Here is a 25528-nt window from a genome sequence, read left to right as displayed (position 1 = left end):
CCTGGCCTCTAATAATCTCATTAATTTCATTAACTAACTGTGTTTAGATTTAACGGCCTCAACAGATTTTTCTCCATGCTTACCAAACTCCTGTAAATTCAAGTTTTAGAGGTCTTGCAGTAAAAAGTTCTTCAGAGTAACACATTTTGGTTATTTGAACCTACCATCCACTACTCTCTGTAATTTAGATTAATAAAATCTACACTTTCTGTGAACTAGATTATTAACAGTTATCCCATATACTCCTTATAGGAACATGACTTGGTTATCAGAGTGATAAGGTTGAGATCTTGCATATTTTTCTGTCTGCCACACCAGCCAGAGGAAGGCTAAATTAGTATGGGTACTTCTGTTGCTATTCTTCAAATCTGAGTGACTTTTCTGCTAAAATTACAATCTCGGTACATATACAAATTTTTCCCCACTCCTTTCTCCCGTGTTTCCACATCATCTGTATTTCCTTCCTTAAGACTGTGAATGATTGCTTTCCCATGCACACACATTCTGTTTCCAAACCCAGTGTATCAAGACCCCAGTAGTACCAGGTGCTGGTTAACACTTTCACTGCAAGTACATATTACTCTTTTTATTTCAAAGCATGATTTCCACGATGCATGCTTTATCACCATGTAGTACAGGATGAAAAGCCAATATATATAATAAAAAGCAGGGGATCTGGCCACTTACCAAGTGAAGATAAGACATAGTAAGGTAGATATTAAAATGAGGACTTGGTTAAACATTGCAGACTGTGTGCGTTGGATGGCTCTATGAAGATCATTCTATATTAATGGAAAACAGGTGTCATCTTTTTGTTTTGAATTAATAAGGCATAAGCTGATTCTAGAGGAATTATATAGTGCCCTGATAAAATGCAGTCTTTCAAATGCACTTAGAATTTGCTGCTCATATAGAAGGGCGCAAAAGAGCCAGCTGTGATTCTGTGATTATTTAACTAGTTCTTTGTTCATTTCTGCACAACTCTGATACTTTCGCAAGCTGCCTTAAGGTCTATCTGCTCATGTCTATCTTACAAATTACAGGATGCAAGGACCAATTAAGGCGCAGCAGTTGAAATCCCTGCAATTGTGTATGAATGGAACAGTAGCAAAAGAACCAGCCATTCCAGCTTTCCCTTATTGGCACAGTAACAATATATACTAATTGAGATTTCAGTTGATCCCTTATTTTTTCTGATTTTGATGCAGAAAGCTGTTTTGCAATGCCTGACCACTTGTATAATCTAAATACAGATCTGGTTAGTTTTCTATTAAATTTGGACTGTGGACTGCACAGCCAACATCCCACTAAAGACAATACAGTAAAAAAATAAAAACTCTAAAATAGTTATTTCCTTTGTCATACTTACAATCATATTCTCTAAAGCATGTTTTGCCAGCCAACAATTTAAAAACACAGGAATAAACAGGTTTCTTAGGTCTGGCCAGAAAATCTGAAAGAAAAATTAACAAATTCATTAAAAGCCTTTCTATTCAAGAATAGAGCTTTTCTATTCAATTAAACACTTGAGAAAAAAAATTAACATATTTGTAGTGTGAAATATGGCTTCAAGTAACATTTTTTTCTTCCTTTGTGATGAACTGTATATAAGATAACTTTATAAAAGAAGAATAGTTTTCACTGCAGACACCAGAGATTCTTAGATTTTTAAATCTAGCTGGTTTAGTCTATTGATTGTGCTCTAGTTTGTTAGAGTGTTTGTGGTTTGTTTGTCCCCTGCCAGTGAGGAAGGGGAAAGTGATCTGTATTATTACTTCATTCAAGTAGCAAACCATCTTCTTGTTGTTGACAAGTTTCTGTTCATACAGGCACAAATTTGTCATCCATATAAGATTCAAATTTACTTCAATAAAAATTAAGAGTACTTGTGCAGTTATAAAAGTACAATATGCAAATGTATTAATTCAAATATGTTTACCGTGATGATGAAAGGGACGGCATTAATTACTTCCAGGAGAAAGGGTATTCTCAGAATTTGTTCCCAGATATTTCCCTTCAAAGAAAAGGAAAAAAAGACCCACCATGTCACAGCAGGCTTACGTAGAGTTCTGATTAAATACACATGTGATATTCCAATGCCACATATGGAGTCTCTCTCATCAGCTGAATTTCAGGAAGATCATTCATCTCAGATTTAAACACATATGTCAAATGTGAATATAGGCCATTCTGGCCTATTTTTCTTACTGTTTCTCATAATGTACCTTACAGAGAAAATTATATATTTTTAAAGTTGTATTTTTGATAGAGCAGCTCTCTGTTTCCATATAACGATATAATCTCTTACTATAACCTAGTTAGTAAGACAACTCAAAAGAAGAATTTAAGTTGCATTAACAGGTCAACTGCTTCTCTTAGCTAATGAACATGGGCTGTAGGCAGTGCCCCCCTCCCACACCAGCCCGTGCCTCTGGTACCGGCTACACTTGTGGGAGCTGTGCACGAGTCGCAGAACTCCTTCACATGGTGGCAGAGCTGAGGGAGGAGGTGAACAGGTTAAGGACTATCAAGGAATGTGAGAGGGACATAGATCTTTGGAGTAGTGCCCTCGCACAAATCCAGCAGGCTGCTGGAGCCAATGCGGCGGAGCAGCTCGATCCTATAATCTGTGAGGCAGGGGGAACAAGAGATGGGGGATGGCAGCAAGTTCCTGTCCGGCGCAGGAAACCTGCTCCTCCCACCCGGACAACTAACCCCCAGATAGCCCTCAGAAATAAATATGAAACGCTGCAGGTAGAACCTATCCCCCAGGAAGAAGCAGAGGAAGAAGGAGATGGTCCCCACAGCCTGGAAACATTCCCTAGGCTCCAGCATCCTCGGAGGGCCCTAAAAACATCCTCTGTCAAGAAAAATAGGAGAGTGATTGTCTTAGGGGATTCCCTTCTTAAAGGAATGGAGGGTCCCATCTGCAGACCAGACCCGCTCCACAGGGAGGTCTGCTGCTTGCCGGGGGCATCAGTGAGGGATATCAATAGGAAACTCCCTTCCTTGGTGAAGGAAACGGATTACTATCCCCTGTTAGTATTTCAAATAGGTAATGATGACTTACAGCGAAGAAAGCTGAAAGCCATCAAAAGAGACTTCAGGGCTTTAGGGAAGATGATGGAGGGCTCTGGAGCACAAGTGGTGTTTACCTCTATCCCAATACTAAGGAATATGGAACAGGAGGTCAGGAACATACAGATGATTAATGCCTGGCTCCGAGCCTGGTGTGAGGAGAGAGGCTTTGGCTTCTTTGATCATGGGGTGACCCACCCACCCCCAGGTTTTCTTACTAGGGATGGGTCATACTTGTCTCCAAGGGGGACTAAAGTTATCTCTAAAAATCTAGTTAGGCTCTTAAATAGAGCTTTAAACTAGATGTGAAGGGGGAAGGGGAGGAGACCAGCCTAGTTGGGAACGAGCCTGGAAGTGGGAAACCGGTGGCTGAGGAATGCTGTGCTGGAGAGGACCACCAGTACACCACAACAGGGCAAGTGAGGGCGAGTACAAGTGGGGACAGTAAGGATGAAACTGGGTCTGTGGAATTAGTTATTCCAAGGACCAGTCAATCGAGAATAAACTCTCTTCCCTTTACGAGGGCTGAAGGTTCATCAGCCCAGCTGAAGTGCATTTACACCAATGCACGCAGCATGGGCAATAAGAAGGATGAGCTGGAAGCTGTTGTAGGGCAAGGTGACTATGATGTCATTGCCATCACAGAAACGTGGTGGGATGACTCACATAACTGGAGTACAGCTATGTTGGGATATAAACTCTTCAGGCGGGACAGGAAGGGTAGGAAAGGAGGCGGGGTAGCCCTCTATGTCAAAGAGTGCTTTGATACTCTTGAACTGGATTACGGTGAGGACGGGATCGAGTGCCTATGGGTTAAAATCAGAGGAGCCCACAAGAAAGGGGACTTTGTGATAGGAGTCTGTTACAGACCACCCAGCCAAGAAGAAGCTGCTGATGAGCTCTTCTATAAACAGCTGGGGACAGTCTCTAAATCTCTGCCTCTTGTCCTTGTGGGAGACTTTAACTTTCCGGATGTCTGCTGGGAGTACAATACAGCAGAAAGGAAACAGTCTAGGAGGTTCCTGGAGTGCATCGAAGACAACTTCCTTGCACAACTGGTTAGCAAACCAACAAGGGAGGTTGCCTTCCTAGACCTGCTGTTTGTGAATAGAGAAGGTCTTGTTGGGGATTTGACGGTTGGAGGACGCCTGGGATTAAGCGATCATGAGATGATAGGGTTTTCAGTTCTAGGTGGGATTAAGAAGGGGGTTAGCAAAACAGTCACATTAAACTTCCAGAGGGCAGACTTTGGCCTGTTCAGAAGGTTGATTAGCAAAGTCCAAGAAGGTCAACGGCATCTTGGCTTGTATCAGAAATGGGGTCACCAGCAGGTCCAGGGAGGTTATTCTCCCTCTGTACTCAGCACTGGTGAGACCGCACCTCGAATACTGTGTTCAGTTCTGGACCCCTCACCACAAGAAGGATGTTGAGGCTCTGGAGCATGTCCAGAGAAGAGCAACAAAGCTGGTGAGGGGGCTGGAGAACAAGTCTTACGAGGAGCTGACTGAGAGAGCTGGGGTTGTTTAGCCTGGAGAAGAGGAGGCTGAGGGGAGACCTTATTACTCTCTACAACTACCTGAAAGGAGGTTGTGGAGAGGAGGGAGCTGGCCTCTTCTGCCAAGTGACAGGGGACAGGACAAGAGGGAATGGCCTGAAGCTCCGTCAGGGGAGGTTCAGGTTGGATATCAGAAAAAAAATTCTTCACAGTAAGAGTCATTGGGTACTGGAACAGGCTGCCCAGGGAGGTGGTCGAGTCGCCTTCCCTGGAGGTGTTTAAGGAACGGGTGGATGAAGTGCTTAGGGACATGGTTTAGGGAGTGTTAGGAATGGTTGGACTCGATGATCCAATGGGTCCTTTCCAACCTTGTGATTCTGTGATTCTGTGAACAGCTTCATTAAATTAAGGTTTCATTTATTCAGAGAATAATACGCTCATGTTTTCTTCTATTGCATTTTTAGATACCTTGGAGTCATACACAGACATCTTGTCTTTGCTTTGTTGTTCCTCAAAGACAGTTTACTTTTATTTTTACACGCACACTTACACACAGGTAAGGTTCCTGCCCTATGAGGTTCCTGCCCTAAGGAATTTATCTTTTTAATCTATCTCATTTTTCAGTGACTCCTCATGTAAGTAACAGACTTCCCTGCTGGCAGGTTCTTTTATCTGTAACTATTTTTACATATTTTTCTTAGAATCCTCAAGTCTTTAAAATTCTCCATTACAATGTTTTAGCTTTTGAGTGTGAGTTTTTTTCTTAACTTAATGCTTATTGTCATAGAGTGCATCAAAACTAGAGACAAAGTCTTAGTAGACCTTAGGAGTTGCAAAGACATATAGGCATGCCCTACTCAGATTTAACCATCAAATCAACTGGTTTGGTTACACCTATACATAGGTGACTCATTTGTTTTGAATAATGAGCCACTCTCTGCACATCCTTCTGACAGAACTGCACGGCAAAATATCAAGCAAAAGAGGATTGCAAATATGTAGTATTTCCCAAAGAAAAATACCAGCTCCTTTTTTCTTAATCTTGTTTCATTAGCCTCTGCATGTTAGTTCCAGAGTTCTGGAAATTTATCTTTAGTAATTTAAATCCTGGTATTAAGATATTAACTTACTAAAAAGTAAGTATAAAAAGGAGGAATGAAATTAAGGAATGAAAGAGAGCAGTATTCTATAGTGAGCCCTTCTTTCCTTTGTGTTTATCTTGTTTTATCTTTACTTTGTATTTTCTCTTTCCCAACTGTTTTGGAAAGAGAAGTAAGGAAGACAATCTAGTGTTTATTATTTTAATTAGCACTACAAGATGAAAATTCTTTATTTCTGCCACAAACACTTCAATATATTTCAGGGCTTTTTGGAACTTGATCTTGCTAACATGGTACTAGAGGTCTTCCCACATATTTCAATGAAAGTGGTACTCATTTTCTAATCTGCTCACTGCTAGCTACAGGAAAGGAATACAACTACTTCTGTTCAACATGTGAGCAGTGATTGTAAATGATTAAATGCTGGGATGGAAATCCATACATTTAAAAAAATAAGGTGTTTAGAATTCGATGATTTAAAGCTTTACTAACCCTGTATATTAATACTCCATCATAGGTAATGAAATAGCATTGCAGCATATATCATGGTAATATTACAAGAATTTGCAATATAGCACTATATTTTCAGTTGCAATGATATATTAATCTTTCCTGCCAAGATAATAATTTGATATAATCACTGAAAATTAAATACAAGCCTCATAGCAAATAATTTTAATTAATTTTTAACTTTTCTCATCTGGCAGCCATTGTATCTATGGGGCAGGGATTACTGTCTTCTATAGAACTGAAACAGGTGGGAGTTGGATGTACTTGAATAATCTTAAATATTTCATATGATAAGCAGCCCTGTAAACAGAAGTGAACTTACAAGACTGTAAGCTGAGGTTCTATTTGCAGGAATAAAAAAATCAAACAAAAATTTCATTTTTCCCAACTGACTGATTCTTTGTTTTCACCAATTTCCTCATTTTTTAATGTTAAGGCTTTCTTTTTTTGCTGTACGGAAATGTCACATAATTTAATCATGCAGGCAAAATGCCTGTGCAGATGTGCTCCAGATACTTAGTGCTGCACGCACCTGTAAGATTCTGGCTTCCGCATGCAGATGCATCATGCCTTCTGCAAAACTGCATTTTGCAGTGAGAATGTATGCTACTGATAAAAGCAGCTAAGACTGCCTGCGTGCCAGTGCTGTAGTAGGATTGCCAAATGTCTGTGACCAGTTTTGGCAACAAAAATTCCTAACGTAGATATCATTCAGAATTTTGGCCAAGGTTTAACCCTTATGTAATGGGTTAAGCGGTGAGAATGCAGATTGTAAACCACCCATTCTTCGATGTAAGTGATCAGCAGTGTAATACAGTGCTACATTCTTAGCATTCCTTCCTATATAAAAGCCACAAAAAATGCAAATTCATTGTGTTCCAGTAGCATCTTATTCTATTATGGTGCCACTACTCTGCATCTTGAATCATTTCCCATATGTCATCAATCAAGTATCACAAAGGTAAATTTCTCAGAGTATACTTTCAAATTACCAATGTATTTTAGAGGTAATTTGTGAAATCCTTGCAAAGCGCACACAAACGCAAACACAATCATCTTTTTCTTTTTGTTTTCCTCCTGGCTCATCCGCTGACTTGTGCTTAAGCCATAAAAGCTTTGGAAACGTTGGCATGAGATAAGTAATCTGGTAAAGATTCACATGAACAAAGACAATCATCCTGGCTGTGCAGAAAAACCTTATAGTGGACGAAATAAAAGCCTTCTCGGCTTCCTGACCCTGGGGTAAATGGCACTATCATGACATTTCCAGATTGTAACTAAGAGGACAGAACCAGACGGAAGGACAGGCTTGCATGAGGTGGATTGACAAAGTGCATTTCAGTGTTATTATTTTTCCTCACATTACTCTTATCCCCTTATGAGAAGTGGAAATGTAGCCACCATAATATTGCCTCAACTTCTGTGACAGGTAAATGCAGCAAATGAGGATAGCAGAGATGTACACCCACTGCATACTCATAAGTAAATGTTTTTCTCATCATCTATACTCACTGAATTGATGCAGAACACAAGCAGAATGGATAGGGATAAAATGCTCTCCAATAAACTCAGGAACAGTGTAAGCTGTGATTGCTCTTCCCTGGTTTGGCACTAGACGTCTTAATTTTGGATCACTTCTACCTATAATTGATTTACACTTTTAACTCCCAACACCTAAATAGTATATGCTACTTACAAGAATTAAGAAGAATAATTTTTAGACAGGAGATAGTTTTAAGCTTCTTAGCATTATTGGGCGCTAAGGAAAACATCTATGCCATGATCACTTGATAAGCACACTAAAGTACAACTCTCTAACTTAAGTAGCGGCTCTGACAACTACTGAATGTCAATAAATAAAAAAATTAAAAAATATTATGCTCCAAGATATTTTCAGCTTTAGAAACTCTTTTCATACATACTTTGATAAATTATTTTAGCATTTTTCTCCTAAAGATACTAAAAATGCAGAATACCTAAAACTCATTGGTATAACACGCAACAAAATGTAATGAAGAAAATAAAGCAAGAGTAGTAAGAAAATACAACTTCTTAAGGAGAATGCAAATACAAAAATATGTTGTATTCATATCAGATGATTCCAAGGCACTTTACAAAGATGTTCCAGTATTCCAATAGCATGAGAGAAATAGATAACACAAGCATGCAGGTAGCCATAGCTAAAAAAACAACCAACTTGTTCTTGCTCTTATTTTTTGGTGTGCCGTTTTAGAAGCCTGAAACTGGAGTTACAGAAACTGAGCAGCTACAGCTTTGACATCGATAAGAATCATGTCCACTGCATTACAGATGAAACTGCCCCAAAATCAAGGTGACTTTTGAGAATGTGTTTTCAAATTACAGTGTGCCAATGGACAATGGAAAAAAATTAGAAATTTCATTTCTGACTTTCACTCTCTAGATATTACTGTTTGCTCATAAATTTTGGAAATGTGAATAGGGCTGCCTGTGATAATATGCTGTCCTCTACAGGCATGTTTTTCTCAACTTCCTGCTTGAACATCAGTGTGGGCACAAATGAAGGCACATGAACTTTATAGTGACACGTTTCACACTGTTAACATTCTGTGATGAATTCTGCCTAAAGTAACTAAATGTACTACTTACCTTGTAGCTTAGATAACTCAGCAGCAGAGTTTCAAGGAGACTTATTAAAGCCACAGAAACCTTAAGTGAAGTGAAGTGAAGTGAAAAATATGTGTATTAATACTGGCTTTTAAAGAACATATATTAAGCATTACAATGAAAAGTTAAAGATAATAAACAGCCTTTCCATGTGTTCTCTGAAACCATCTCAGCTAGCAACACTTAGCATGAACCTTAAATATTGTTATTTTTTCTGACTAAAGCACAGTCTGTGACTTGAGTCTCATTGCTCTTTTCCAATTATAATGCTCCAGGGTGGCCTTTACATGGTTTTTAGAGAGCTCCATACACAGTATGCCGGGTTGTTTCTCAAGTTTCAGTTTTCTGTTTCTAAAAGGTAACAAGATCTTTTCACAGGACAGAGAAAGAGAGAGTAGAAGGAAACCTAAAATAATGGAAACTGTTTGGCTGTTAATTTTTCTATAAAGATGTTATGAATGTGTGGAAAAACACTTTTTTACTGTGTATAAATTCAAAAGCAGAAAACAGAAAAAATATACAGATGAATCATTGTTGAATTTAATATTTAAATGGAACAGCTCTACTTATCAAACTTCACTTAGACTGTATGTAATTTGTGTATGTATTATGTGAATTAAAATATTTAAAAAGTCAAATACCAAAATAGTAAAAAATATACTTCAAATTTTATACATATTAACTAATCACAAAATTTACTTAAATTCTTTGCATAGCAAATATTTAATGAGTCAGACAAGCCACAGGATTTCCTGTTTCAAACTAATGCTTTTCACTACTGAAAACTCAAAAGAGTGCACTACTTGCACTCACAATATTGTTCCCTAGAATCAAAAGACATTCTATGAATTGGAAAATATTAAAATATGCAATCAAATTATGATATCAGTTTCTCCAAGTAAGTATTATTGTTTTATTTAAAATCTGGTTGTATATCAAATAAAAATAAATCATTTTTTGCAACCCTTGCATATATCCTAATGTGAATGCATGTGTATATACATATGCATATATACATATATATTCTGTATAAATTCCTACATTTATCAAATAAAAATATTATAATAAGACTGTAAACATAAGCAAATAAATCTCTCGATATTTTTTAATTAAACAGTAATCTGAATGTCCAGGTCAAAATTTGTGCAAACTGTGCATACTTTAAGCAAGAAATTGAAAGGCATTTTCATCAATGAATTCTTCCCTGAGCAAAATAATAAATTACACAGAAGTGCAAATCATCATAGCGGCATTGCACTAAGCATGACTCCTAAAATAAGCAGGCTCCAGAACACAGAGGACTGAACCACAAACTTCAGAAGACCTGTAAGACCTACAAAGCACTGATGTAGTGCATCTTTTGTGACATACTCTTCTATACATGTAGGCTTCTATATCATGAAGTAACGTTAGTTTCTAGTGTATTTAATGAGAAAGCCCGTGAAACTTGTCATAAGCAATCACAAAATTTAAACTCATCCTCAGGGCATGCAGTGCCTACTGGACTCCACAGAGCTTGATAACTCTAAGAGAAAAGGCTACCTAATGCTACAATATTTTGTTATAAGCTTTAATACTTTATAAATATATTGTAAAGCCATATAAATTAAAATCACAGTGCTCAGATCAGCTCATCTTTACAGATTTGTTGTAAGTAGATTTCATTGTTAATATCAATTTTTCCAAGTATCCTTCGACATCATAAAAATGCTATAAATCAATGTTTTCTACAACAATTTGTATGCAAATAGTTAAATTGGTCATTTACATATTACCTGTAATCCCCATAAAGGCAAGCTTCGATTCACCCAAATAATAGGAGACCTGTTCATTACAATAAGAAAATAACTATTAAAGTAGTCACAATCTCATTTCTGTTTTGAACAAGATCAGGAGGGAATAAAATTGTACATGTGAATGGATATTAGAGCAGCCTCATTTTTTACAAAAATTCTCAATAATATAAATTTTAAATCAATTGTTATATACTGAGTATTGACACTGCTTGTAACTCTAATCCAGAACCAACCACTGAGCTCCCATGGAAGTAATCCGATATTCAATGACAACAAAATCTCTTAGTGGCTTTAGTGCCTACTACTTCATTTCCTGTGATTCCAGAAAGAGTAAATTAAATTAACCTTTTGATTCTAAAGATGCAAAGGAATCCTACTTGTAGTAGGAAAAAAAACTTGACAATTCTTTTATGTGATTTTTTTGTTATCTGTGTAACTATATAAATGGTATCTAACTCACTGGGATTGTCACATCTTTGAAAAATCTCATGCTGTCTTAGTATTTACTTACTAAATTCGATGATGATAGGCACTTAATACAGTACTACTGTGATCTGGCACACTAAATGGCACAATAGTTTACTGTTAGTCATTACTTCCAGTCCTAATTATTTTTTAAAGAAGGGCATCCATTTTTTTTCAACATTGATGGAATACAGATCTTAAAAGAGCATCCAATCCAGCATTTCACTTATGCAGTCAACAAAACAATTAAAATATTAAAGGCAGTTTGAATATTCAGGATCACAAAAGCAATTGCTTGTTACTGGAACATCACTATTACATGTTAAATTGTCACCATTCCAGATGGAAATGTGTTTGTCTTCCTGTTTCCCTCCACCTCCCACCATTATGTGGACTTTTAGTTTGCTTTTTTTTTAATTAGGAACTCACCAATCAATAGTTCCAGGTGTGTAGTTTTGACTGGAACAACTCCAGTTTAATTCCTTACTGATACATTTTCATCCCATCCATACACAGTCCATTTTCATCAGCAAATTTATATGGGAAGATCATCATAAAAACATATGGGAGGAAAAGTATATTAATTACATTATTATGTGTTCTATAAAATGCATGCAATAATTTGAAACACTAGGCAATGGGTGTATATATATATTAAAAAACAAAATAACTTTTACAAATTAGTTTCACATGTGTTCTGTACCTGTAGATAGACTATGAAGCATTTCAGGTTACATTTTTTAAGAATTTCTTTTTGAATGTGTACCAACTTAAAAACAAAACAATTGAAATTTGACTTTCAAAAGCTGAACTAAGTACTCAAAAATTATTGAAGATCAAGAGATACCAGAAATTCTATCACATGGATTAGCTGGGATAGAAAGAGCACATATGCCAGCCATAGTCTCAGTGGGAAAGATTGCATCAAACTACATTTTGTACCCTCTTGCAAGGATGTGAGGAGAGCTTGAGATTCATGCAGCAGTAATTCAAGTAAGAAACTGGTGACATCTGTGTAAAAATATAGCTCCTGTGTACATATGACGTTATCTTGCCTTGAACTGCTGGGAGAAATCCTCCCTTCAAATAGTCATGGTAGGATGTGGGAAATGTATTTGTGTAAATGATGAAAAATAGCCTTGTTTATCCTTGGCAAGCAAGGTCAGCAGAAAAGAAAACGATTTTCAGGCCACAAGTTAGTAACAGCTGTATTTTCACAGAGTATGAGTGGGACAGGTGCTAAAAGGCATCCATTAACAAGGACATTTTATGTCTCAAGCTCTCCCCTGTATGCCTGCTGTGCCTGAAGGAATAAATAAAAACCAGCAAGTTGTGCAGGCATTTTAGAAAAACAGGAAATAAATCTGCAGGGGGAATCTGTGATGAAAAGCATCCCGCACAGAACTGTCACTTTAAAAACAATGAGGTGATAGTGATTTCTGTGGCGATGGTCTCGGCACACCAAGTAGCTTCTTTCATCAGGCTGTGACACAGTATATAGGAAAGACTTTTTTTCCTAACACGGAACTGGTAAGAATGCATTATGGCAGCAGTTTAGGTATCAAGCCTTCAGGATCTCTATGGGCAAAACCAGTGATGTTAATGGGGTACCATGGGAGCCCAGGGCTGGTTCATCTGGCACAGCTTCTAAGACTGGGGTCTTGGAGAGCAGACAGAAGTGACTTTTGTGAAACTACTCAGTCAGACAAATGTTTTACAAAGACAGAACAAACTAACTAGTCTCTTAAATGTACCACAGCACAATACAAGGGAAAAATATATGCAGAAAAGACAAATACACTCTCTAGCTGGTGAATTTTTAAACATTTGGATTGAAGGAACAAACATGTCAAGAAAGGTCTAAGGAATTAAGCAGCCTACAAGATGCAGAAAAATCTTTGCATATGAATACAAAAGTATTGAAGAATACCTGTGCTGATGTTCTATCTATGAGTTTATGTGCTACTACACCTAAATTTCTAAGGGTGGATTTTCTCTTCTCCAACACTGTTAAAGGTTTTGCAAAATCTCTACTGCTTGCTTGCTTCCTCCCTACAAAGTTTCTCCCCTTGAAGAGACATTCCAAGATACATATGGAATCAAAAAATAGGTTTTCATAGTTCTTGCTTTTCCACAGAGATTTCTCTCTGGTCCTTTTTCAGATGTTCTTATTTCTTACAATAAATTTTGACCCAAAAAGTTCTCAACTGCATCTTCTGTATTTCCCATTCACTCATCTTCCTCTCATGCACTTGCTGAGTAAAGCTGATATTTGTTAACTCACTTTGCTTTGGAATCAATTGGTTTGAAATATGGTATTTCTCCTGTGCACTAGCTTTTTTATAGTACTGCCCTTATAAGTTAACTGATTTTCAACTATTAAAATTAAAAGTCATACTTTGTCCTTTGCCTAAGATTTTGCGAAGAGTGCTAGTTCTATCATCCCAAGCTTATTATTTTCATCTGGGCTTTGTTTTCTTTTTTTAAGGCCAACATAATCAATTCAAGTGAAAATAAGTAAGTTAATAAAATGTGATGTTTATTAGCATTCAGAATTGAGAAAATTCAATATATAGAATCATTGAATTATAGAATAATAGAATCATAGAATAGTTAGGGTTGCAAGTGACCGTAAAAATCATCTAGTTTTAATGCCCCTGTCATGGGCAGGGACATCCCAGTAGACCAGGCTGCCCAAGGCCCATCCAACCTGGCCTTGAACACCTCCAGGGATGGGGCAGCCACAGCTTCCCTGGGCAACTTGTTCCAGCGTCTCACCACTCCCATGGTTAAGAAATTTCTCCTTATGTCTAATCTAAATATATCCAGGATACAAATACCTGAATCACAGGATTGATTAAACTATTATATTTATAGTTTCTTCTGCAATTGGTAGTTGATTGCATAATACACAATGGTGAGATGGGAAAGGCAGAGTACCTAATAACCCATGTAGAACCCCATGCTGACAACATGACGGTAGAACATCATGAGTATAGGATGTATTTTGTCTGTTTCTGGTATCTGGGGTTTTGTCTGCTGGATTTTATGTTTGTCTTAAACTGTTTGGCAGGGCTTGAAGAGAAAATAAGACTCTGAAATTCTATAATAAGAGCACAAAGAAGATAGATATGTAATAAAGTCTGTATAACTGTGATGCTTTTGCTTGTGGCAGCTTGGGGCACAAAAGGTGGATTGACAGGCTTTAGCCAGTGGGCTGTGTAATGAAGGCTGCATTAACTGTTAGCCCTGGCTAGACCATCTAACTCAATATGGGAGCAGACTGGATGGCCCTGACTGGACCATCTAACTCAACCTTTAAGCAGATTGGATGGCAGCTGCAGAAGAGAAGGTGTAAAAGGATGCTGAACCTGCAGACCTTGCTGCCCTTCGTCAAGACTGGAGCACCACCTCCACCCATCAACACCCAGGACATGAGACTGGCAGGACGTTGCAAAAGCCCAGTGGTGAGTCGCACTATTCTCTCACACACTCTCCTTTCCTTTATTCTTTTCTCTTTTTACTCCTTTCTTTCTTTCTTTCTTTCTTTCTCTTCTAATAAACAGTTAAGTGGTTATTGGCAATATCTGTCCTTGTTTGTGCCTTAGTCTCTTGGCAGGTATCTGAACCTACATTCCCAGCAAGTTAGCCTATCTTGCAGACTGTAACAGATTTTAAGTAAAATAATTTAAGCAAAATCCTAAAATCATCGTTGCATAAACTGGCAATTAGATATTTGGAATTTTTATAAATATAAACATGAATATGTTACATAGAAATGTTATGAAATAACACAACCAAAAGAGTTAAGTTTGCACAACTAAATCTGATGCACAGTATCTGAGTAAACAGCCAGGATTATTTTAGCAGAAAAGTGAAAAAAGAACATTGCTATTTGGGTTCTTATTTCCATTCACAATATAAGACTAACTTTGTAATTTTTTCAAAACATCTGTAAGACATAAAACCAAATCCCTGTTAAGAGAATAGCAAACATTTTTTCCTTAAATTCATTTATTTCTTATGACTTAAACAATGCTTTCGGAGCAGGAATAACAAGAAAAAAACATATTACCATCCAAGTCCTTGTGTAGGATCATCCAGGAGCACACGAATTATATATAAGAAACAGCTTAGTAGCTTGAGAGAAAAATTGAATAATCGTATTCTCAGACCTATTTTAAAAAGAAAGAAAACACAGAAGTAAATTTAGGTTCTTTACAATTTTATCATCTTTGAAGGTAAAAATAAAAGGAACTAGAATAGCCATACTGCAACAGAGCAAAGGTTGATGTAGCCAGTAACCTGTCCCTGATATGGGCAATTGGTATATTGTACAGAAGAATGTAAGTACAAGCCTGTCAGATACACATATGATACACCTTTCCAGCTTCCAGAATACTCTAGGTTCAGACTCAGTCAGTTTCAATGAAAAGAAATAGTTATTTGTCTGAAAGCTATTCTATGCCATTCGTTTTCCATGATGCCATTCCTTAGGTCTTCTGGGGAACCAGAACTACAAGTGGAACTTGAGATGCAAGATAAGGAAACATGAAGAAGACACATTTTTAACCACAGGAAGAGGATATGCAATGGCAAGTATGTAAATAATATCTGAAAGTATTCATGCAGTAGCTTCTCATACAGAATATATTAGTTCCATCCCAACTTATAAAATATTAAACAGTAGTTATTTAGTGCTGAGGTTGTGTAATTACGTGTCCAAGAAACAGGACATCTGAGAGACATGCTGAATGCACAATTGAATAGAATCAACAGCTTGTTCTACAGATCATGTGAATAGTGAAATGTTCCAGCTGAAAGGATGTATCACAAAATATTACAGGACTTCTGAAAAAACATCAGTTTACTGCACGAAGACACGATTCTTTCAAAGGGATCCACATGGGCACTTGCTGCTACCACATAGGCAATTTATTTCAGTGCTAACTGGAGCCATTAACTATTACAGTGGAACTTGACTGTACTTTAATCAGATTTTAGTCATTAGAGGATTAGAGTTCAAATTCTCAATCTTGTTATTGAATTCAATAGTTTTAACATTTTACCAGTGTAAATATTTGAATCTAAATCTTGGCTCTAAGTTTTTGCTAATTAAGTTAAAACTGTCAGTTAACTAAGTTTAAATGGGGGGACGTCACTTTAAGCACTGATTTTTTTCAGTCTTGTGAATTGGGAGTCCAGTTCTGCGTGGCTGAATCCTTCTGTCTAAAGCAGAATACCACTGACTGAGTCTTGCACAGATGTGACTTCATTTGCACCTATTCTTAGTAAAGATAGCATTTTTTGTTGTTGTGTTGCAAATACATTAGCAAGTCTGCTGAACTCAATATAATTACTTCTGTGGTTTAAGAACTACAACTTCATTACGCATACTCAAAGCTGTGTGCATACATTTCCTTTTAAGGAAAGAATTATAATTATCTTATGGTAATATTACATTTTTACTTTACTCAATCCTAACTTCAAAATTAACACCTTATAGATAACACTGATACATCACCTTTTATATCTACTCGTTCCTCTCCCATTAAAATCCACAGCAATCCACAGCAAACAGTAAATAGAAAATTTTTAATATTTTAAATATTAAATATTCTACCATGCAATTGCTGAAAGAATCATTAAGTTTGTTACACAGCACTGCTTACTACTTTAAAATGCAAAGTTGCAGTTATCACACGAGAACTGGATGGACTTTTGCAGCATCTTGTCATTTGTAAGCTAAGGGTTAAAATCCTGTGGTCTCAACTAAAAGAAGTCCCACAGCTGATATAGGCAATTAGTTTTGTGAACATTAACCTAGTGATTACTGCTGTCCTATCAAGAGTAATTAACCAGACTATTTATTCCCCAATATGATTGAGGAGGTTGAAGGTAAGTAGAAGATAGGTGTCTTATCATGCTATTATTTGACTAGGTAGAACCCTAGTACTTTATTTGAACAATGTTATGATTATTTTTTTTTTTTTCAGGTTTTTGTGGCTGAAGACAACATGAATTGTTTGTCTGTACCCACTCTTTCGTGAAAGTCTGCTGGAGTATGAATGGTTGCTATAACAACTAGGCTATTACAACAAGAAGAGCTGATAATGTTCAAGGGAAAAAAAACAAAACAGAACAAACAAACAATAAACAACCCACAAAACCACTCCCCCCCCCCAAAAAAAAACAAATAAAGCTCACTAGGATTTCTTTTCCTTACTACTTTTGTGTTGTCTAACTTTCTTAGACAGCTACAAAAGTCTACTGTTTGCTTCTTCTGTTTTTCAGTTCTGTAAAAGTTAGTCTTGATGTGAATCTTCTGCATTGCTAATGGCCTGGTTTCCAATGATCACTTGAAATTATATGTTGGCTTAAATGCCAAAAGAAAATGGTGTTTTTCTGATTACAAACTACATCAATACAAGGGATCCATGCTCCTGGCTGCTGCCCTAAACTCCTTAACTATCAAATCTTAGTTCAAAAAGATCTAGAACTACTTAAGTTTTCAAATATTTAAGTTCTGTGGACCTATTCCAGGCTATGCTCAAAAGTGTTTCAGGCTCTGGGCATGTCCATAGGAACAGCTTTTTCACACAGAATATAAAATAGAGTTTTCACAACAGACATGCTTTCATCCAAAAGTTCTAGTTAGCATAGACACAGATTGCATATCATGGAGTGGATTATGCATAAAGTAAAGCAATAGGACAGGTCTACCATATGTGATTGGTTTAGTTACTATAGTTTAGATACAGAAGAACAGATTTCAAGTCTATCCTGTTTCAGAAGGTCACCTCTCCGAGTTCTGTATGCCTCAGCCTTTAGAAATAAGATGTGCAAGTTGTTCCTGCTAAAGCTTTAATAATCAATGTAGGACTACTAAAAAAGTATTTTCTCTGGTCAAAATTTTCTGTAGCCTCACAGTTGGGGATATTGCCTCTTTTGAAAGAAATGCTGTTATTCCACTATCATGCAAATCCAGGATTTCAAATATGGGAAAGAGAACAGGCAGTGGAGAAGGCATTTTAAATAAGTTTTCATTTATCGTTGTTACAAAGAAAGCATTTCATACTCCCATTTGCTGGCTATTTTTGTTAGCTGTTTTACATGCTGTCAGTGGATCAACATGATCTGCTTTACTTAATTTCTTTTATTCCATTTACAGCCAGATTGTTCAAGTAGCAGGGTTATTTGTACAGAATATCTCTATGTTTTGACACTGGTGCCTGACACTTGTATTCAGCTACATCAATCATACACTGTTATACAGTTATGTATTGTTTAATGAGATTGTAATTTTACCGTGTCCATGTAACCATGGTGTTCTTTGTCTTCTTGTCTTCTTTAAAAGAAGTAATTTATAGTAATAGTTCAAAATCTGTTTGTTTTGTGAAATAAATACAAACATGTCAAACACTAATGTTTCCTTTTCAGTTTGAACAAGTATTTGCTATTTTTCGCAAGCATTTTAAGTACAGAATGATACAGTCAGTACTGGTGAAGTATAATGCGACTTTCATTTTTATTCTAAATTCTTGACTCTTCCCTCACAAGCATTTTTGTGGATTGATCCTCGGATTTAAAGGGCTGATGTAAATCAAAGTGAGATTGACAGAGATAGCAGCTGAAGATTTTACAGTCCCTTTCAATTATTCCTTTCTTATAAGTCTCTAACATATTTTTGGTTTTCTAGCAAAATCATCTCAGTAGCAGCTGGCTTGAGGAGTTAGAACAAAATATACTGTTAAAATTTATATCCTGGTGATAGTTATCTTTTATTCCATCTCCACTGAATTGAAACATCTCTTATTTTTTCCCCTTGGGACTTCTTTTAGGCTATGATAATGCTGTGTATGATCTTGGCAAATACAAGCAAGTCATACCAATACCAGCATGTTTTTCCTTTGGGGTGAGGGAGGCAGGGTGTCAGTGGGGCTAACCGACAACTTTGTAAAATGCTTTTCATGCATTGGTTGAGCTTGATTGGGCATTTGCTTGCTCAGGATTGAGTGAAAGGTCGACAACAGACACAGATGAAGGCTTGTTTTATCAGTTTATAGAGAAACTTCCAAAACCTGAATAATGAACAAAACATTTGATATTTCACGCTACCAGTCTGTATGTGATTTAGATCAGAACAGTATGCTGTAGAAAATTCATATAAATTCTACGACCGACTCCTCTGGTTGACCAAAACACATGATATTATACTCTGATGTGTTAAATTCACTTTTGAAGTCTAAAGGATTAGCAAAAACTGTTTGAACATGTGTAGTCTGATATAATTATGACATCTGAAAATTTACTACTGACAATTATTTTCTCAATGACAGCAGTTGCACCCTAGTATATGAACAAGGTTTTCAGTGCTCTTACTGAACAATGACCGAGATCTGAAGGGCAATGTTTATATTTATATTTATATTTATATTTATGTTTATGTTTATGTTTACGTTTATATTTATACCTACATTTATGTTTATATTTGTATTTATTATACCTCTGAGCAAGAGAAACCTTCAGTCTTAATGCAGGATTGAATGAGTATACTTGAATGAGTGGCAGGTACTATCTCAGCAGCAGGTTTTTGGAGATTATATTTTAAAGGATTCTGGTTGTGAGCATTTGGACAAGTATCAAGATCTGTATAAGCAGAAGGCGTGTTTGACTGAACTTACTAATTCTGAATACTCTTTTTTTTTTTTTCATTCAGCTTATCTCAGGCAAGAAGGTACTACTCCGAACCTTCCTAACTTGTCAGTGAAAAGAGATTTAGAGTGAGTTAGGTCACAATTTTATAGATGTTCTTAGCAAAGAATGCATCAAATCTCCCTGTGCTGTGGACTAGATTGGAACAAAAAAGCTGTTTGTTGCTTACAGCTTCTGAGACTGCCTTTCTAACCAGGAGTAATACTCTTTTCTAGTTTAGTATGCTTTTTCTCTTTTGTTTCTTACCCCGTTACACTCCTTTATCAACAGCATCAGAAGTCAAAGGCTATAGAGATATAAAACACTTAGACATGTGAAGTCACAGGGAAAAAAGTAGAAGACAACTAAAACCATTTAAGAAGTTGAAGTGCAATTAATTGCATTTAAAATACAGATCTACTTAAACCCATTAATCTCTAACAAGAATCACAGAGTAGTTGAAATTGGAAGGGACATCTGGAGGTCATTTTGTCCAACTCCTCGCCTCAAAGTAGGGCCGCTTAAGAGCTGATTGCCCAGGACCACGTCTAGAATGCTTTTTAATATCTCTGTGGAGGGACACTCCACAACCTACATACAAAAATGTATGAGCAAAAATTCATTCTCTCTGCAACACAACAGATTTGTAAACATAAAATGGAGTAGGAAATTCTTCACATATCTCCTTTTTTTCTCTCTATGCATGCTGAGGTTTTGTACATATTATTTTCATATTGTCCAAAATGCAATAACAGCTCTGAAGTGTGCTAATACTGAATAAGAAACATTTCAAATAAAAAATAAGAAATCGGAAAAAAAAAAGAAAAAAAATTTACCAACCAAATCTAGTTAAATACATAATAATTTGGAAAAACCTGTGTCCCAGATGAACTTTAGAAGTTCACATACTCCGAAGGCTATCCACGTCATTTACTAGCAGATGTAGTCCTCTGCTTTCTACTCTATTTAAGATTACTTTTTTTTCCTGTGTGTCTGTAAGTGTAATAAATAAAGCTTTCCCCATGGATGAATGTCCAACAACTTTGTTAAGCCTGATTCTCCATTTGGAAACCAGCAAATAATTCCAAAGCTCAAATTGAAAATAACAGTTAGAGAAGCTTAGCCAATAAAAACATCATGCTCCGAGATGTAAAACTGGTATTTATTTAATACTAGCTCTTACAGACAGAAGATCTTATGGTCTGTCTTATTTTTAAAAAGTTGATCTAGTCTCCCAGAATTTTTTGTCTGGGTTTTTTTAGATCAGGACATCGAAAAAAAGAAGTTCTTTGGTTTCTCCTTTTTGTTCTTTCCCAGACACTAAGCCATGGAACTATTTTAACTGTATTACAAAGGCCAAAATATACTATTTCTATTCTAGACATTTTATGTATAAAGCTACTGTAATTTCAGTTCTTAACATGTGTAGAGAAAATGGAGTGAAATTCAATTCTGCCACACAAAGGAAAATTAAGTTACTCTTCTCAGCTATAACTCCACTGGTATATATCAAGATCTGATAAAATACAGTATTTCTGTTCCCTTGGAACAGGTGCACAGAATATATAAAAAGATTCATATCTTGGCTACTCCACATATTGTCTTCTAGGATGTTCTATGAATTTAAGTGCATATGTCAATGAAGATTACAGTTGGCCTAGATGATCTTAGAGGTCTTTTCCAAACTCAATGATTCTGCGATTCTATTATTAAATCAGACTAAAGACAAGAATTTAACTTCTGTGGTCAGAAGGTGTGTCTTCCCCACTGGTTTCCTAAACAGTTCAACAAGCTAGGTAATTCTGCAGCTTTTTTCCTCCAGCATCTTAAGAGGTTTTTTTTGCTTTCCTAGATATGAGCTTACGATTTGTCAATGAGCATTGCAATGTCAGATCCATGCACATTAGTCAACTTGATCACAATACAGAAATAAAACCTCACCACTTAGTATCTGATCCTACAAAGTAAGTACGATGGTTTTAAGTTTTAACTGACTCCTACATGGGGTAAAATTTTAGCTTAGAAGAAAATGAATGATAACTGCTGTTGCCTTCAATGGAATTGGATTTTACCCAAAGTACCACAATTATGCTTAACAGAAATGAATCCAACTGCTTACTTGATCTTTGGTTTTTGATGAAGAAGAGCTTTAGTCTCTCTTTAAATGTATTTTCATTCATATAGAATTCAACTTGCACCCTGAAATATAAAAGGAAGTATTAGTTGAATATGGAAGTTGATAAATTATTTTTTCAAAATACTTTGTTTCCCTAATCATCTGATCTTTATATATTAGTAGAGGAACACATGAGAGTGTTCAGCCAAAAGCTCACTTGGATTTGAACGACTAATGTTAAAAGGATAAGCAAACAGGCAAAAAAAATCACAACAAACCACAAAACTTATTTAGTTTATCCGCTTTACATGCAGAATCATTTTCATACTACTTGGAGACCGTACACTGCAAAATCAGAAGCATCTATGTTTTTGATATTTTCATTGGAAGACTATTCCCATATCTGCATCTTTGTAAGGAAGATTTCCTTAATGTTTGGGTTAAACCTCCATTTCAGTTTAACTCTCTTCCTGTTAAATGACATTTTAATTATTCTTCTTTTTTCTGTCTTGTTCATATCTTGAGCATTCATGTCTCAGTTAAACACTCACGTTTGCATTCACCTTTATTCAAATACTCATGCACCAAACAAACCACCCTTTCTGAATTTTGCTTTTGTCACAATGAAATACTGATATCTGAAAGCAAAATTATATTGCAATCGTACAATATTGTAAGGAAGATAACTCCCCTTCTTGATTATATTAAAGCAACAGCAACATCTTTTTTCCTCCTTTCCCCAAAAAATTTGCCAGGATGTATTTCATACTTCTATCCCTCAGTTCAGTCTGAGTACCATTCATGAAATAGTTCTACAGACTAGAAGAGAGAAGAAAACTGTTGCAGGGGCTGGCAAGGGGGACAGAGGTGCATCAGTAATACAGAAAAACTTGGGACATTCCAGAGTTGTGGAGCTGCACTGCTGTAGGATGAGTGTGGCACTAGCTTTACTTCCACTGAAGTCCCTGCTCTACCCAACTGACTGGATCTCCCTTGACAATCCCAGTTCTCCTCCAGCAATTAATCACTTTACGCAGCACACTTTCTGTGCTGCTTTGAGCAAAAGAATAAAGTGGCATCACAGTGAGTTATTTTCATACTTCTCACTTTCTCTGTATACCATCATGTGCAGCAAAATTGCACATACCTTCTCTGTTCATAGACATACTTGACCTTTATTTGAGCATTCCTTTTCAGTAGTTTTTCTGTCATCAAAGGACTGTATTTCAGTTAATTGTTCTTTTATATACTGTCATGTTTTTTAAGCAGGATCCTGTTTTCTATTCTTTCCTTCTTGCAATTGAAGCCTTTGCTGAAACAATTTTTTTATAATCTAATGTTATCTATAGTCTCTCTCTTCCTTTCAAATACTTGTCTCATTCCCTGTATTTCTCTAGACTTACAAAATTGGAAGATTATTTAGTTATGAGCCCAGAATAGATGGTGTCTCATGTAACATGACTTTTTTGTGCTTGCTTACTCATTACCAGAAGTTTAGGCATATCACTTTGTAGATCAGGGTCAGCACATCATAAAAAGGTTATGACTCACTTAGTGAGGTCAGTAAATTTTAGCTAGTCGTTTAGCTTTGGTGTGGTTTATTGTAGCGTGCCTTGCAGAATGGAGAACTACACTGCTTCCCCTATTCAGAGGAGGCAAAAACATAACCTTATTTTTAAGAATCTATACTGGCACTAAGCTCCTTAACTTACAGAACTTTGAATTTATTTTAGTGTAATGACATGTTTGACCCAGTGGTATGAGCGACCCCTACCACAGACCAGCTTTTCTGTCCTATCTGGCTCTACCCCTTCTGTAACAACATCTTTAAGTAGTTGGAATTAAAGACTTAAGGCTGGAATTAAGTTGGAATTAAAGAAGAAGAACTTGCCTGCCCTTTGCTTTGTAAATGAAGAGTAGCTGCAACTGCATATTTCAAAGAGTTCGGGCCCAGAGGAATGTCCTAGAAACTGCCACCAAACTAGAGGAACAGAGCATCAAATGAACAGTAACTTGTTTCTGAGCTCTTATTGAGCTTAAAGAGAGATCGAGTGTTGTGCTGTTGCCATTAACAGAAGTACAACTTAAATAGTTGGTAACCCAATGCAAGTTAAGGAGCATGTCCATGGGTTAATTAGGTGAGTAGTTTTGTGGAGGCCTGAGCTCTGCTTCAGTTCTTTTCTGCACATTTCCCAAGGTACTTACTGTCATTAATGCAGTGACAGTTTTAGTGGGAAACATTTTCCATAATTTGGCAGCTGCCACATGCTAAGTGTATATACTCAGTCTTCAAGGACACAATTCTGTAAGTAAACAAAGCAGCACCAGCTATTGAAGTAAAGGACATTATTTAAAAGGAGCACAGTGTCGATGATTGTTTTTACATATTCTAAACTAATCTCTGAGATTTTTCAATAAGAAAATTACAGTAGTCACTTATCATGAAAGAACAACATGTTAACAGTAAGCCGTGATTTAATGATAATGAGGAAAAAGGATGTGGGAGCTAATCACCCTCCTATCACTACCATTACGAATTGCTCTGATAGCCTTCTAACAGCTGTGCACTTCTCCTTCCTTAGCAGCCTATGCTCACAGCAGACTGGGATTCCACAGTGCATCAGTTTCCATGGCAAAATGGATTATTAATGTTGCTAACACCACTTCTGTGGATCAACTCCTCCTTCTCCTACCCGTGACTTTTAAACTTTTTTAAACTTTTAAACTAAGTAAAAACTCTATCAGCCTTCTACATTTTCAGGAAATACATGATCATGTATCTACAATCAATGCACACTAGACAATACTTTGCCTACCAGGCTGATAATACTTCACTTTGTTTCTTAAAGGTTGCTATTATAATTAAAGCTAAGAATGAATGGCTGAAGGAGCCAGTGGCAGGGATAAGGGCTGAAACCTCAGATACTGTTCCTACCTAATACTCTGTTTTTTATTTTTAGGAGGAACACTCATTCTACTTGAACCTTTGTGGTAAACTTTTAATGATTTAAAATTTATCTCAACTATTTGCTCTTTTCTGTCTTTTTCCTACTATGAAGTGTAGCCTAGAAAAGGAGTATTTCAGGAATGTAACACAAATTCTGATTCTTGCTTCAATACTAATTGAATCACTTAGTAGTAGTAGTGAAGGGCTTTAACAAGCTTTTTCTGGACTTAAGTACAACTTAGTAAGGATATTTTAAGTGAATGAGTGAAATCCATGTCACATACTTATATAAAACTTGACCATTTTGTTGCAGAGATCTAAATACCAGTTGGAATTACAAGCAAATAGTTTTGATGAAATGGCACACATGCAATACAGGGGGGATAGTATATGTGTACACACATCACGTGGCCTATGGAATAGGTTTGGTTTTGTTCTATATTTCTAGGTAAATAATTTAAGTGTAGTTTAAATAATTTGCCTTTCATGTTTCTGATCTTCCTGTAAAAGACATTTGTAGTTCAAACCACCCTGACCAAAAGGAAATCAAGCTGAAGGATTAAAACACTGTTCCTTGAGGATGGTTACTGGGCTAGAAATGTTTGATGAACATACAGATTGTGTATGCAATCAGTTCAATCACTTCTGACTTTTTCTATGCATGTGGTAGGCATTGAATAT

At 36.5% G+C, this 25528-nt stretch overlaps 1 protein-coding gene across 15 annotated transcripts in view; it reads right to left on the bottom strand.

Moving 5' to 3' along the window:
- KCNT2 (potassium sodium-activated channel subfamily T member 2) overlaps positions 1-25528 on the bottom strand; it is a 143337-nt gene that overhangs the window by 86988 nt on the left and 30821 nt on the right. For 10 of the 15 annotated variants that reach the window (XM_054072863.1, XM_054072864.1, XM_054072861.1 and 7 more), the window contains exons 2-9: positions 21904-21983; positions 15166-15265; positions 11520-11576; positions 10605-10653; positions 8812-8871; positions 1940-2014; positions 1370-1453; positions 688-782 (exon numbers count right to left, since the gene is read on the bottom strand). In XM_054072863.1, the coding sequence (XP_053928838.1) occupies positions 688-782; positions 1370-1453; positions 1940-2014; positions 8812-8871; positions 10605-10653; positions 11520-11576; positions 15166-15265; positions 21904-21983 (600 nt within the window). Of the gene's footprint in view, positions 1-687; positions 783-1369; positions 1454-1939; positions 2015-2042; positions 2064-8811; positions 8872-10604; positions 10654-11519; positions 11577-15165; positions 15266-21903; positions 21984-25528 lie in introns of those variants that run through there. The other 5 variants (XM_054072857.1, XM_054072868.1, XM_054072859.1 and 2 more) reach the window with 2 other exon arrangements.

Source organism: Cuculus canorus, chromosome 8, assembly GCF_017976375.1.
Source record: "Cuculus canorus isolate bCucCan1 chromosome 8, bCucCan1.pri, whole genome shotgun sequence".
In the NCBI taxonomy this organism is placed as follows: domain Eukaryota; kingdom Metazoa; phylum Chordata; class Aves; order Cuculiformes; family Cuculidae; genus Cuculus; species Cuculus canorus.
The sequence above is the reverse complement of the archived record's forward strand: the minus strand, read 5'-3'. Positions and strand labels throughout refer to the sequence as shown.